The 15,692-nt window shown below is 49.0% G+C and overlaps 1 protein-coding gene across 5 annotated transcripts in view; it reads left to right on the top strand.

Moving 5' to 3' along the window:
- Window positions 1–15,692, top strand: part of LOC116946079 (caskin-1-like) — a 153,461-nt gene that overhangs the window by 35,275 nt on the left and 102,494 nt on the right. For all 5 annotated transcript variants that reach the window (XM_076069829.1, XM_076069828.1, XM_076069827.1 and 2 more), the window contains exon 2: window positions 6,170–6,221. In XM_076069829.1, the coding sequence (XP_075925944.1) occupies window positions 6,170–6,221 (52 nt within the window). The remainder of the gene's footprint in view (window positions 1–6,169; window positions 6,222–15,692) is intronic.

Raw genomic sequence — 15,692 nt, 5'->3', positions numbered from 1 at the left:
ACTGCACCATAGACTCAACACTGCACCATAGACTCAACACTGCACCATAGACTCAACACTGCACCATAGACTCAACACTGCCCATAGACTCAACACTGCCCATAGACTCAACACTGCCTCTCGACTCAGCACTGCCCCTGTACATTGATCAGTCCCCCTCCTTCACCTCCTTCCTTTCCTCTCTGAAAGCCTCACCTCTTCTCTATTGCCAATTCCCTTCCTCTTCTCTCCCCTCACCCCTCCCCTACCCTTTCGTGATCCCCAAGTACCCTCGATTCCTCAACCCTTGTGGCACGCCCCTGCCATCTAAGCCATTCTATTCCGCCACTGTTGTTGTTTCAACGACACGCCTTGGGTGAAGGTTCTATAGGTAAATATAACATAAGATAAGATCAAAAGAGAATCCTTTCGACAGTGACACCAACTCCATGTCCGAAGTACCGTCTTCTGGGTCTTTTATACAAAAACGATGGAAGACTTCGCAAAGAAGACGTAGCCTATGGATAAGGAACCGCAGCGCTTTGAGATCCTTGATGAAAAGTGCTACATAATTGCAATTATTATTCATCATCATTATTATTAACAGCAATCTTCAAGTTGGAAGGCAGCAGCCGGGCAGTTGAGACCGGCACGACCGGCAATTAGTTCATAGTTCATAGTTAGTTCATAGTATAGCCCTGTGAGCCATTCGGCTCTTGAATCGGGTGCAACCGCAACAAACAAAAACATGAACAAGAAAAAACATCTTAAAGTGATTATGTGACTGTGCAAACAGAAAATCCAGGAAAAAAAACATCAAAATATTCCTGAAATAGCACCGTACACCAACGCTGTGCGCAAAAATCGCAGTGGGATGCAAGTCAAATAACAACAACAACCACAAGACAACTAAGATTAAGGCCATCAGTCTAACTCCGTACTACAATAAACAAAAACATGGCCAAAACCCAAAAAAACGTTTTCGAAATCACCAAAATAAAAGCCATAAATGCAATGTAACAGTGACCATAGGGACTGTGACCGAATTTTTAACAATAAACTATTGCGCCCGCTCTGCGGACCTCGATGTATTAAGACGTTTTCGGCCAGTTAATGAATTTCGTACATGTGGGAGTAAACCGGAACTGCCGGAGAAAACCCACACGTGCAGGGAGGGGAGGGCGAGGCACCAAGGGGTGGACGATAACTTATCGCACCCCCTTGCTCTCTCTTTATCCCCGTCAGTGCATTTGTCTCATCACGTGCACTGTACAGCAGTGATCACTTGCTTTGCATCGCATTGATTTTTTTCTGCGCTGTTCTAAATTTTCTCCCCGCAAGTAAGGAGAGAAACGTTTCCTGCCCATCGATCGACGCCCCATGGAAGCGGTAAATCACGTGTGGCCACCACGAGGAGCTCCCCCTGAACTGGAGCTTTGATTTCAAAGCGTCCCCCGCTCACCTCGTTACAGCGCTGGCGTTCCTGCTTCCTCGCTCACTTAATTCGACTGAAGCTTTTTTTCTTTTTCGTCTGTATATGGGGATGCTGCCATCGAGGGTAATGGGATAGCACGCCGGACAATGCAGAGGTTGCCAGTGCAATCCATCCGCTATGCCAGTTACAACAACGTGGCAAGTTACTTAACTACAGAATCAAGCATCTTTATTTAGACCGGAGAAATCCAATGAGCCGCGGCGCTCTTGTTCACCAATGTGCACTGTGGGTGGCTACACCGCTCACCCCAACCTCGGGTTCACCCAGACGGTATAAATGGGTTCACCACAGCCAGTCAATCGTGTGTAGTGGGGTGACGTGGGGGCAATCGCAGTCCATCCAAGACATCCGGCCAGCATGAAAGGAAAGGGACAATATCCACCAGAGGGTGTCTCGAGATTTCTCCAGTGGAGGCCCTTCCGTCATCAGTGGTGAGAGCAGGTAATTGCAGGGCTGCACCTTTGCCCCTATTGCTTCAAATGAAGTTTAATAATGACGATTTACAGGCTGTTTCTATCCACTTCTGGATGAAAGCCTCGCCACAATTTTCAGTCATGGGGGGGGGGTTGTTTAACCATACTTCACCGGCCTAGTCAGTGCTGATTGGTGAAGTTGGCGGGAGGGGGGGGTGCAGAGTATTTGGCTGCTGTACATTTCCACGCGGTAAGCCACTAAGTTGAGCTATCATTTGTGGCCAGGTCGCTTCTGAAAAAGCCCCAAAGAGCTTATTGAGCCTTGCCTGGTAGAATAAAAAAAAAGATTATTATTTAAAACCATTTCAGACATCACTTGGCGCTGCAGGTGAGCCGTGCCGAGGAATTGCCTTGAGGGCACCGAGTTCGTGCGGGTGGCCTGCAATCCCGCACTGTAGGGGTTGGTGGATCGCACAGACGTTATCCAACTCCCTTCCCAGGGGTGTCCAAGTGCCATACCCTGGCTCGCCACGAGAAGCTGGTACAGCAAGTGTGGACTAACCTCACATCTGTCCCATCGGTATGGGATAGAGTGTGACCCCCTCGCAGGCGTGGGCTCTCTGGGAGTTCTGGTTTCCTCTCACAATCATTAACTGGCCAAAAGTATCTTAATATACATAGAGGACTGCAGAGCTTGCAAAGTTGTTGGTAGTGTCGCCTCACTGCTTGGCTGCTGCCTTCCAGCATTAAGTCTGTGGTTACTCAGACATTGTCAGATGCAATTTGTATGATCGATGGCACTCAATGAAACTCAAGAGTAATATCATTCGTAGTGCGGTGCTGAAACCACTGTGCCACTTCCGTCTCATCGCTGTATGTGTGATGGTAATATCGAATTTAAATGTTTCGTAAACATTCCAATAATAACTTAATACTGCATTTGTCACCATATAGAAACAACTAAGATTCACATAATCATCACAACATTTCGATTTTTTTCTTAAATTTTGGAATGTGTTCTACTTTAATTCGAGGACAATTTTCAGATGTTATTTCAACAGTGTCTGTGATAAAGTATAGGTTTATGAGAGTGGATGACATTTAGACAATTACTGTCTTTCCCAATTTAAGTGAAAATGGGAAACCCGGTCCAATTTAAACGCACTTTGTCCTCGGAGGCAGAACGAGACATCACTTGGAGACATTTTAATAAATGTTCAATCGTCTAGGAGTTTGGAAGGTTTCTTCCTACATCGTTGCCATGTCTAATTGATTATCCAATGCTTTACCTGTCTCTCTGCCTGATGTTTGGTGTGTCTGTCCGATTAGCCTTTCTAGTTATCCATCAGTCTGTCCGTCGACCCATCGATCTGTCGAAGCTTTGGGTCTATCAATCCACGTCCATCTTATGACAAATTAGTTGCTATGTCTCTTTGTCCGTCTGATTATACAATCATTTGTCCCATGGTCTATCAGCCTGTCTATATACATACATATATATCTTGCTCTGTGTATCTACTGTACTATTTTATGACATCTTTAAATATCCACTTGCAGGATGGTTCCTCGTAACCACATGGAGTCTGTTTACAATGAGAGCTTGTTTGATTTACGGCTGAGTTTAAAATAGGAACAGTCCATGAACCCATGTATGGTTTGTTTACACATGGGCTATGTTTGGGGTCTTGAGAATATTTCAACTTACAGTAGGCGGTAAATTTGGCCACAAGTTTGGGCCGATATAGCATCGAGAATGCACTGAGTTGCGTGTGATTTTCTGGTTGTTTGGAGGCTGAATACGGATGATGTTTGCATAATCCAAGGTCAAAGTGTATCCCCCTACAAATAAGCAATGGGGCAGTGGTAATCTTTACTGATGGCTTTGAGGATGCGGTGAAAATTCGACATTATCATGCTAGGGTCTAGTTCATTCATAGTTTCTCCACTGTTGGTAAATATGAAGGTACAGCCCTGCAATGCTCACTCACACCGCTGTTGGTGGTGGAAGGATCTCCACTGGATGGAGCTCTCAAGAGCTCCGACAAGAGGGCACTTGGCCTACTCTTCCACGCTGGCTAGATGTCTTGGAAGAGGTGGGGGAGTATCCACGCTTTACGGCACCATGTTTGATCCGCTGATCGACTCTCTGTTGACTTTTCAGAACGTAGTTGACCCTTGACAAGATGACAGCCTGGGTTGACCCCTGAGTATGGAATTAACTCACGGCCTTCAGATTGCGAGCTGTGCTTCAGTGCCATTCCACGGGACTAATTTAAAGAGCTGTGATTGAATGAATCTCTAGAGTGGGCCACATTTACCCCCCTTTGTTAAGCTGCTGCTGGATTAAGGCCTCCCACTGCGATGTCAGCTATGGGGGGCTGTTTGACCATACTTCACCACTGTGGTCACTGCAGGCTGGTGAAGGGGACTGGTTTAGATATCACTCCCCACTGATGATGTTAGCCATGACAGGGTGTTGGGTTCAAAGTGCAGTGCGCTAACCGCTGCACCACTCTGTACAAATGTCAGAACCACATTCTGAAAACTGTGAATTACCTGTATCCAACTATTCTAAATAAAATATCGCATTGTTAAGGATTTTTCTCACATGTGCCTGTTTAAAGGCATAACGAAGTTCACATGGCTTACCGAGTTTAAATATATGAAATTTAATTTAAATTAATTTCAATGCTGTTATTTTTGCTTGAGTTGTCTGACTTCACGGAAAATCATCTGCAACTTATTCCTTTAAATCAATTGGTTTGATTGCTATGCAGAAGAAAAAAAAAACCCCACACTCTTTGCACGACATTAAAAGTTGTTTCCCGAGTGTGGATCTAGATGTACAGGCTACTCCAAGTTACTTTGGGAGTGGTTCTGTGACCTCAAAGGGCTGTCGTTCTTTGAACCAGCGAGGTGCACTCCCGCTGCCGCGGAGCCGTGAACGCGAATTGCCTTGTGTCGTGCCGCGGCACCTAAACCACAATAACGATTGGGAAAGCAAAACAAAACAAAAAATTCACTTGTACAAACTCCAAAAACAGTTATTGGTTGAAGAGCAATAATAATAATACTTTTTTTTATTTTGATGCTGAGATGGAGAGTGTCTGCTGCTGCTGCTGTGTCCTGTACGGGCGCTTTGAGATTATTGATGAAACGCACTATATGAATGTTCTGTGGTTCTTTCGGTAAAGTCACGTGGATAGAAAAAAATAACAATAGAATAATACAAATAAAGTGAATACAAATATCACATTATTTAATTGGTGTTTTTTCTATCTACGTGACTTTACCGAAATAACCATAGAACAACAAAAACCACGACGTTTCGGCCACAACACAAGCGGCCTTCATCAGGTGAAGGGATCAGGCTGTCTCGAGGACAGCGCTGGAGTGAAACACAGCGTGGCTGTGTTTCACTCCAGCGTGTGTTTCACTCCAGCGCTGTCCTCAAGACAGCCTGATCCCTTCACCTGATGAAGGCCGCTTGTGTTGTGGCCGAAACGTCGTGATTTTTGTTGTTTTATTTTTTTACCTACATGACTTTACCGAATAGAAACAAAGAGTATGGATCCTTGCAGTCACGAAAGCTTTAAATCTAGAATAACCATAGAATATGAATTCCTGCAGTCACGAAAGTTTTAAGTCAAAATATATCAATGTTATTATTAGTATTACTTTACACGTCTAAATCATCTTTCACCGGAGGTCACAAGGCACTGTAACAGAGAGAAAAAAAAACACATGCAGGCATACACAAATAAAATCCAACCGCGAAACAAATTATTCAAGAGGGAGAAATCCATTAAAATTCAGTGGCGTCTTAAGGCACGATTTGAATAAAGTGAGTGGGGACCAAGGCCGAGTGAGCGTCCTGTCGAAGTGAATGCCACAGCCTGGGGGTCACGCGAGAAAAGGCCCAGTGACCCATCATCATCATCATCGTACAGAGACGTGACCTTGGTCACACACAACCGGCCACGCTTGGAAGTGCCCTTGTTGGAACATATGGGCCAAGGAGGCCCCGTGTATATGTGAGGGAGCAGCATCATTGAGGGCCTTTGTAGGCGAGGAGAACAATCTTGGACTTCACCTGAAACCGCCAATGGGTTAAATCTGAGCGATCGAGAGACGGTTATATATATAAAAAAAACGAAATTAATGATCTGTACATGCCTTGACAACAAATGTGTAAAAGAGTCGTCAGGGTTAACTTGGTTTCGCTAATGGACTTGCATCTCTGTGTGACCCCCCCCCCCCCACCGGCCCCCCTGTCTCGCAGAGCTCCTGGGCACAACCAAGAAACCGAACGTCAACTTCCAAGACACAGACGGGTACGTGGCGCCTGACCGCCGGTCACTGAGCAATGCTCCGAGAGTCCACGATCCTCATGTAGAGATGGAGCGGTGCTACGACGTTCAGTTAAAAGTCACGAGTAGAATATATTTAACATCTTTAAAGTAAAATTTTCATCGCGATAAATGCTATTTTTTTGTGGCGGGGGGTGGGGGCGGAAGCGGTGGAGTTTTGAGTTGATATTGAAGGTTATTTGATTGATGGAGGCATCTGACATCCAGATATATCAGGAATCGGAAGAAAAAAATCCATGGCTACCAGTGCCGCCCACATTCACCAGGGCTGAGGAATTGGTCCTGGGGAAAAGGGAATGCCTTGTGCCGATGAAGCGACATTAGCAGTGAGCTGTGAGTGTGAGGAGTGAGACACAGAGATCTTCCGGGATGGGATTAATGCCTTGAAACGTCGTTGTTGGATGATGATGGTGATACTGATGCACCAAATGTGCTGCACTTTAAGCGGACCGTGTAGAGAATGGCATGACTTCATCAAGTCCACTCCTTTCTGTGAGCGCGTAGGCCTTCTTGATCGATGGTTTGGCTTGGCATCGTAACTTATGCAAGGCGCCTTGAGCAGAGCCACTATGCTTCTGGAGCCTTTGGTTCATTTAGATCCAGTTGATTGTGCAACAGATATTAATTTAACGTGCGATGTAAGGTGCGAGGGTGATTTAGAGAGAGGTGGGCAGGTTCGCGAATGTTTAAGAGCAATGAGCCAGCTCTGCTGAGTCATCATCATAATCATCATGCCACACTCTTTCTATAATTAACATTTGCAGAATCGTCATCAGCATTTTCAATACCTACACTAGCATCATTATCACCACCAGCCTCATCATCATCATCAGCAGCAGCACCACGATCACTCACACTCTCAACGCTATCACAGCCACCAAACCGCTGCCGCCACCATGGCCATGGAGCGAGCAGGCATCGCCGCCACTCGCTCGTCCGCGAGCATGCGCCATCGCGATTCTGCTCCGCAGTGGTTCCCCGCTGCCAGATGGAAGCGTTTGCCTTCATTATGTTTTGCAAACGCACTGTATGCCTCCCGGGCCGTGCAGGGGTGAGAGAGATGGAGGGGGGGGGGGGGTGCTGGAGTGGCTGGCAGGGGGCTTCCACCACTGTTTGCCTAATGCAGTGCGGCAGGGGGCGCTCCGTGAGACCAACGTGGAAAGCAAGGGGGCATTGGTTCATCATTGTGCCGCTGGGCACTGCTCTTAGCGAGCCCGCCGGGGTTGAAGAGCAGAGTAGCCGTCGTGCGAGCCAGGGGCACAACCACACGGTGGATCGTTGGGGGTATCGCCACGAGAAAATTGTTCCCGGTGGTGGTGGTGGTGGTTGCTGTTGGTTAGATTACAAACGTGGACCACCGCAAAGTCACAGACGAGAATTGAGTTTTCAAGTCGCAGTAATGTCATGCTCAGACCAGCGGCGGAGCGGTGCTCATATCTTGTTTGCAGCCCTGAGCCAGCGGCGGGAATTCCGCATTCACACGGCAGGGATGAGTCCATCCGTAGGGAAACCGCTGTTGACTTCCCCGACAAAGTGGCACTCAAGTTTTTGATCAACCCCGGAGGGATGATGGGCTGAGTCAACCCCCAAGCAGGATTTGGTCTCGAAACCTTCGGATTGCGAGCCGCGCGCTCGCTCGCACTACCGCTGAGCCACCGAGCTGGAGCGGAGTTCTGCTGCAGTGCAAATTATTTTAAATCTCCCCCAACTCCTGATCCGACTGTTGACTCAGCACTGAGCCGACTGCTCGTGCGCAAATTGTGTATTTAGAGATTGCGTCATCAGCATGATCAGCATTTTGAGTACGTGACCTTGCCGAAGGAAGGGAAACGTGGACTCCAAAATGCCGTGGTTTTCGTTCAGAATGTTGGAGGAGGTGGAAGTAGGGGGTGGGGGTTCTCTTAGCCATGTATAAACCTGCCGTGGGTATCTGACGTCTATGTGACACCCACAGTGGCTGCACCACCTCGTGTGATTGTATTCTCAGGTTAGCCAGCCGGGTGGCACTGGGGTTGGATTCGCGTTTGGCTCACAGGAGGCCACGAGCTCAGATCTGCGGTCAGCGGCCGATTTAACTGGTCATCAGTCAGGGACTGATACGTGAAGTAACGCTTTGTGGGAAGTCAGTCGTTTAGCGGTTAAATCAGCACATCATCCTTCAGGGGCTGATACATTGTGAGTACCGGTCAACAGAGGCCACCACATGCGTTTAAATAAGCATAGCTTCTCGCCATAGGATTGTGACATTTCCAGTATTGGGGCAGGGGTAGGCAACCAGATGGATGCTGCTCCATTGGTTGTTTGAGCAGGGAGACCATTTTGCCTGAAGTTAATTATCAGATTTCCAAAGGCAGGCACTGGCAATTCCGAAAATATTACTCCGATTTCAGAGCGTAATTAGATTGCCATTGCTTTGCACGTCCAGGTTGATTGCTTGTATATGGCAATGAAACTAAGAACAATGAATAAGGGAGAAATAATGTTGCGAAGTGGCTTAGGCTTAAACAGGAACTGCATCAGTTAATGCAAACAGAACATGACAGATAGCATAGGTCGCAAGCTTGGCTGTGTCTGCTTATTTGTCCCAATGCAGGGTATGGGAGTAATTCCATCGATAGTATATTACTATGTATTACAGTATCTGCTGGTCTGTGTGTATCTGTGTGTGGGGGAGCAGTAGTGTACCGGTTAGCGTGCTTAGCTACTAAACCGGCAATCCGAGTTCGATTCCCACTCACGGCCAACACCACTGACGATTATCTGAACCGGTCCTGGGCCTACCCTAGGTCGACTCAGCCTAAAATAGGTACCTGGTGCAGTGTGTAAACATTGCCACTGGGGAGACAAAGGCGGCCGGGCGTGGTGTTGGCGACCCACCCACAAGCGTGCTGTGCCAGCCTGCATAGGAGCTCGTTAATAGCACTTGCACCGACAGTCTGTTAAGGCTATATGGGGGATCTTTGTCTGTCTTCTTGGGGAGCGGTAGTGCAGTGGTAGTGCAACGGTTACCGCGCTGTGCTACATTATTTAAAGCCACGTGAGCAGCTTGAAACCCTTGTTGCGGAACAACTCGGCTCATCCAAACAATTAATTGCTGAGTTATCGAATCGCCGGGGTGTGTCAGTGATTACACGATTGTTCTCACGCGACACTGACGCCTGATACAACGTTACAACTGAGCAACGGTCTGGTTTCACCAACAATCAATTCACCCAAAACCGGGGGCAGTTATACAACTGACCAGGTGGGTGTTCGCTTTGGAGTTGAAGGTTGTTGTTGTTGTTGAATGCCGGGGCGGGGGGGGGGTGAATCGGTGCCCCCTTTACAACGGGAGCCGTGTATTAAAACTATATTCTTGGTTCTTTCGGTGAAGTCTCTCGCGAACTCCAAATATACAGCAGCAGCAGCAGGCGTCAGGGTCGGGAACTAACCCACGACCTCCTGCATACCAGGCGAGGTAATTAACTTATTCCCGCCACCGTGGTGCCTTGTAAGCCCCTCCGTGCGGTGCCCGAGTGCGCTCGTTGCTGAGAGCACACGACCCCACAATCCGTGTCCATCGCCGTCCCCATGCGAGTGGTTTCACGAAATATACATCAGACTATTTCTTTCTCTCTCTCTCTCTCATTGTACGTTTGTTTGTTTCGTACCGTTCATTGGTCATTGTTGGAGATGCTAATTTACTCGAGTGGACTACAGAATTGGCACGGTTGGCCACGTACGGTGCGAAAGACGTGCAAGAGAGACGACATTAGCTGCATTGTTAAAGAGACTTGAACAGACATGAGTGTTGTTCTCTGCGTTACTGTACTAATTGCAGGCTGAGTTGACCTCGTGGAAGCCCAGCCCCCAGGTCTGACACAAATTCTAACTGGCAGCATGCATCCCGTTGGGAGCGGGGGAGGGAGGGCTGGATCGGATCAGATATCATTCGCTAATGATGTTAACCTTGGCTGGGAATCAAACTAATGTCGCCAGGTTAATGGAGCGGTGCGTAAATCGCGGCCAAAGGAGACGGAGCGTAAAGAGAGCAGGCCCACCGCGGAGACGGAGCGATGAGATGGGTTTGTGTGCCGCACTGGAACGCGAGGAATAGTGACGGCATGGGGGAGGCCTTCGTCCAGCAGTAGATACACAATGGCTGATGATGATGACGACGATGCATAAACCCTCGTGCCTCCGCTTCCCACACACACCGCTACAAAGACAAAGATCTCCCATACAGCCTGTAACAGACTGTTGGGGCAAGTGCTGTTAGCGAACACCGATGAAAGCCGGCACGTCACACGATGGGGTGGGTTGGCCAGCACCACGCCCGGCCGTCTTTGTCTTCCCAGTGTCGATTTTTATACACCGTTCCAGGTACTCATTTGAGGCCGAGTCGACCTAGGGGAGGCACCATGACTGGTTCAGATAACCGTTGCTGGTATTGGCCCTGAGCGGGAATCGAACTCGCGACCCGCCGAGTTCTTAGGGCAGCGCGCTAAACGCTGCATTACCACTCCCCACGCTGCTACAACACACAATCACACACACACACCGATACACAGTACATACGCGATCGAACACTCGCATGCACACCAAACCGCGTCTATGGAATGCATCATATGCACTAGGGGAAATTGGGGGTGATGAGGTGAGCATTATTGCGAGCAGATTTTGGAAGCTGCTAACTGCTGGTGTTCGAAGTCAGTCTTTAGGGACCTCTCCTGAGTTTGAGTGTTCAGTGTCTCCCAATCAGCAGCATTAAGCCGTGCGCCTGGCTTCCATCGATCCGTGAGATTATTCATTTAGACGTGCGTGAAGGCATTTCGAGAAAGGAGCTTGTTCTCCCAGTGCCTTGCTGTTACAATGTCACAGCATCTCTCATAAAATATGAACTAAACTATAAACTATCTTTTTTTACCGTGAAAATATTTTAAATACTGTTTCATTTTCCCAGGTAAGGCCCACTGAACAATAAAGGTCTTGTTCAGAAGCGAGCTGACCACAAATGATAGCTTAGCGACGTGGCTTATCATGTGGAAATTTTAGCAGCCAGATTATTTAAACACATGCTGATTCTAAATGCGGAGGGAAAACCCGGAGGTCCCGGTGAAAAATCCATGCAACCACAGGGAGAGCATGCAAATTCTAAACATACAGATATCAGGGTCGGGATCGAACCCACGACCTCCTTTATACCAGGTGAAGTAGTGAGCATCTCGCCACCGTGGCGCTAACGTGGGAAGCCCTGCAACTGATGGAGAGGCCTCCAGAGGGTAATTTGCCTCCTCTTTAGAGGTATGAGTACCCACACTTTACCCCACAACACGCAACCTGTCGAGTGACCAACTCCTGCTGGTTGGACAGAAGTGTTTTTTTTTTCCCATCCACGTTTAGATTCAACGTGCGTTTCGAGTATTTCGCTGCTTTATCCACGTGATTAGCCACTTCGCTGAGCTATCATTTGTAATAGCCAGGTCGCTCATGAAAATGAGCTCGAAGGCTCAGATGGACCCTACCTGGTAAAACAAAAACAATTGTTTAACAGTTTATGGAGAGTTCCAAGCGGACATTTCTCCGTCTCGCGACGGGGACGTCGAGACCACAGTTGGAATAACGTTGGGGAGAAATCTGAAGGAGATTGAATGAATGACGGCGGCTCGTGCCCACTGCCGACGTCCGCTCGGGCGCAGAGTTGGCAAGGATGTCGCGCGGAGCGTGGTGCGGTGTTCACCCCCCACCCACCCATACCCCACCAGAACCTGCCAAGGGGCAGCGGCACGTGGCAGAGGAGGTTCAGTTTCATTTTTTATTGGGGTGGAGGTGGGGCTCATTGTCTCCCGCGTGGCGGAGCGCACGCCCGGAGATGCGAGAATTAATCTCTCGTAAACGGCGTCGCATTTGTCCGTAGATACAGTCTCGCTCGCTCGCAGGATAAATCGTGGTAATGGATCCCGCATCTCGCTCCCACGCGCGCTCTCGCTCTCTCCCTCCCCTCCCTGTGGTGCTGTGTTATGCACACAGAGGCTCGACCACACACCTCATCTGCAATTCTCTGCAGGGTGACGCGAAGGTCGTCGCGGTGACGTACAGTGCTGAGAAAAAAAACATATTTTCGGCGTCTCAATTTGACACTCGGATCGGTGGGTGGGTGGAACGCGTGTGGGCAGGATGGAGGAGGGCTGGGTTGCCGAGACGGGGGATTGCAGAGGTGGGCGACACAGAAAGAGGAACCAAAGCCAGATAGGGATGGTGATGATGTGACGGTGAGAGTGGTCTTCCGTGGGGCGGGACAAATTGTGTAACAATGGAAAGACCCAAAGACAGGTGATTGTGGAGGAAGATCGGAACTTGGGATGTTGGTTGTCGATCGAGCAACGTTTGTGGAGTCTGGCAGGATGAAGTGAGGTGTGCTGGTCATCAGCAGTGTTGACTTTGATCACCTCGTGACCTTGATCTCTGGCTCTGCTTTCATGTCAAAGGGCGTCTGCTCCACCGGCTATGTTATAAGAAATGCATCATTGCCAATTGTTACTTTTAACGATAATTAATGTTGTTGACTCAATACAGAGTTTCGAGACGCGTTTTCAGTCACATCCTGTGTGGGAAGCTTGTGCGGTTTCTCAAGTACTTCCCAACAAGGGGTCAAACACACCCCATCATCATCAATCTTGTGGGATCAATACGTTGAGTTCACACTTTGTGGGACGTCAGCAGTCGGTTGTCATACGCAGAGCATGGCCCCCACCATAGGAACGTCGAATTTCCAGCGCTGGCTCGAGTCCGCCAGCTTGAGATGAGCACCGCCAGACCCTCAGGTGAGAAAAGGAGAGGATTGGGATCTGGCTGGCCTTTGGTTCAGAGCGGGCATGCACCGACGGATCGAATAATCGACTACGTTCCGATCGTTTGGTCGCGATTCATACATCGAATTGTGCATTTAAAAATCGATTATTTGCAATGCAGGCGAATGGTACATGAAAACTACGCTCGTGCTAGATTACGGCTACAGGAGTGAACAACCCGTGTACAAGCGAGTTCATTGAATTGCTGCCAGAGGTGAATCGTGAGAAGCTTCCAACTCTCGCTAACTCTCGCCTTCTGAGAGAGGGGTGGTGATGCACGCGTGCTTTAGCCCAGGGCAACGACGCATGCTAATCGCGCAGCCTCCATCCCTCCACGCCCCGGGCGCTGGAAGCCTCGTGTCCAAAATATCGCCCGGACAAACAAAGACACACACGCGCATGTGCGCGCATCAGCATCACACACAGTGAGTGTACTGCTGATGCACACACACACACACACGCGTGCGTGCGTGTGTGTGTGTGCGTGTGTGCGCACATCAGCAGCATCGGCAGCTGGTACCGGACTCTGACTCATTAGGCGGGAAGGCAAAACGCACCGCGTCAGGCACGCCGGCTTGGAATTAAGCAAGTGCGCTCCTCCCGCATGCTCGGCCACCTTAACCCAGGCTGGCGCTTACTTGACAGTGATGTCAGCGATGGTCTGGTGCGACGCTCCGCGAAAGCGGCTCACGGCGTTTGTGGGAGGGTGGCGAGCGGCCGTTGTGCGCGTTTGGACGGACGGACGCGGAGCCCCGTTGATAGCTGGTGTGAGCGCCAATTTGGGTTCCACGTTGGGTTGCTGAGCTGAAGGAAACCGAGAGTGCGAGAATGCTCGTGCGTGCATGGTGTCTGCGTGTTGGTTGAGCGGTAGTGCAGTGGTGAGCGCTACGCTGCGCTACGAACCCGGCGAGCCGAGTTCGATTCCCGCTCACGGCCAACGCCGGTGACGATTATCTGAACCGGGTCCTGGGCCTCCCCTGGGTCGACTCAGCCGCAAATTAGTACCTTGCGCAGTGTGTAAACATCGCCACTGGGGAGACAAAGGCGGACGGGCGTGGTGCTGGCCACCCACCCCCTCCTGTGCTGTGCCGGCCTTCATCGGTGCTCCTCGCTAACAGCACTTGCCCCAACAGTCCACTGTATGGGGAATCATTGTCTTTGTGTTAGTTGAGCACCGACCTTGATGGTACCACTGAAGTATTGTGATGTTTAATTAGATTAAGTGCACTGCGCGTGTATTAGGTCGTGTGATCAGTTGCAACATCGTATTCTGAACCCTAACCCACCCAAACTTGTGCTGTGTGTTCATGCAGTTCGGCAAAGATCCCCCATAATTACCCTTAACAGACTGCTGGTGAAAGTACTGTTAACGAGCACTTATTAAGTCTGAAACGGCACAAGAGGGGGTGGGTGGCCAGCTCCATGCACGGCCGCCTTTGTGTCCCCAGCACTGATGTTTACACATTGCGCACCAGACACTTAAATGAGGCTGAGTGGACCTAAGGAGGCACACCCGGTCTTAGCCGCGAGTGGGAATTGAACTCACGTGGCCGGGTCAGTGGTGCAGTGCGCCAGCCACTACACTGCAGCTCACAATCTGTACCAGTATACACATCTGGTCACACACACATCTACTGGATTATATGTCGCACGTTTGCCTTAAAGTAAAGGGGGAAAAGGGTTTTCATCGAAAGAGTGCCGTGAAAATAAATATTTATCTTCATGTAGCAACTTAATGTGAGGAGTACAGGAACAACTTTTTATATCTAACAGCAGTGCATACTGACTGTGGTGGTGCCTGCTATGATTACAGCAGTGCATACCGACTGTGGTGGTACCTGCTATCACTTCAGTAGTACATGCTGACTCTATAGCAGTATTTATCGACTCTATAGCACAAAGTACTCACCTGACAGAGTGGCGTGGTGAGGCCTAGTACCGTGCAGAGCCTCCGGCCTTGCCTAGATTGTCTAGCCGGCCGAGGTGGCACCTTGGCAGGCTGGGGCTGGGCTGCAATCCACCCCCCAGCCACGATCTCCCCGGCTGCTCTGCAGTAATATCTATGGCCTATAGTGCTAGCATCTACCGACTGTATCAGAATCAGAATCAGAAAGGGTTTTATTCGCCATGTAAGTTCACACCGACACGGAATTTACTTTGGCAGGATGGTGCATACATTCAACATATAGGAATCTAAAATCTTAAATAAGTTTTAAACAAGTCTTACTATAATAAAGGTTAAAAGTCTAACACCAAGGGGCTGAAGTATATAAAATTAAATAAATATCGAATATAAAATAGCTTTAAGATATAATTTAAAAATAAAAAATACAAATAGGGTAACATAGTTAATATCGGCAAGGTGTCATTATGTAGATCAAATGTTAAAAACAGTGTTAGCCCTTGGCCTTGTTTAACAGGCCAGCAGCAGATGGGAAGAAACTGTTTTTATGGCGTGAGGTTTTGGTCCTGATGGACCGAAGCCTTCTGCCGGAGGGGAGTAGCTGAAACAGAGAGTGTCCAGGGTGGGAAAAATCGGCCATAATCTTCCTCGCTCGCCTCATGGACCTTGTCGTAGTAATAACAGCACGCATGGGGGTGGGGG

The sequence above is a fragment of the Petromyzon marinus genome, chromosome 26, assembly GCF_048934315.1.
Source record: "Petromyzon marinus isolate PM22_M1 ecotype Great Lakes invasive population chromosome 26, UKy_Petmar_22M1.pri1.0, whole genome shotgun sequence".
NCBI classification, from domain to species: domain Eukaryota; kingdom Metazoa; phylum Chordata; class Hyperoartia; order Petromyzontiformes; family Petromyzontidae; genus Petromyzon; species Petromyzon marinus.
The sequence above is the reverse complement of the archived record's forward strand: the minus strand, read 5'-3'. Positions and strand labels throughout refer to the sequence as shown.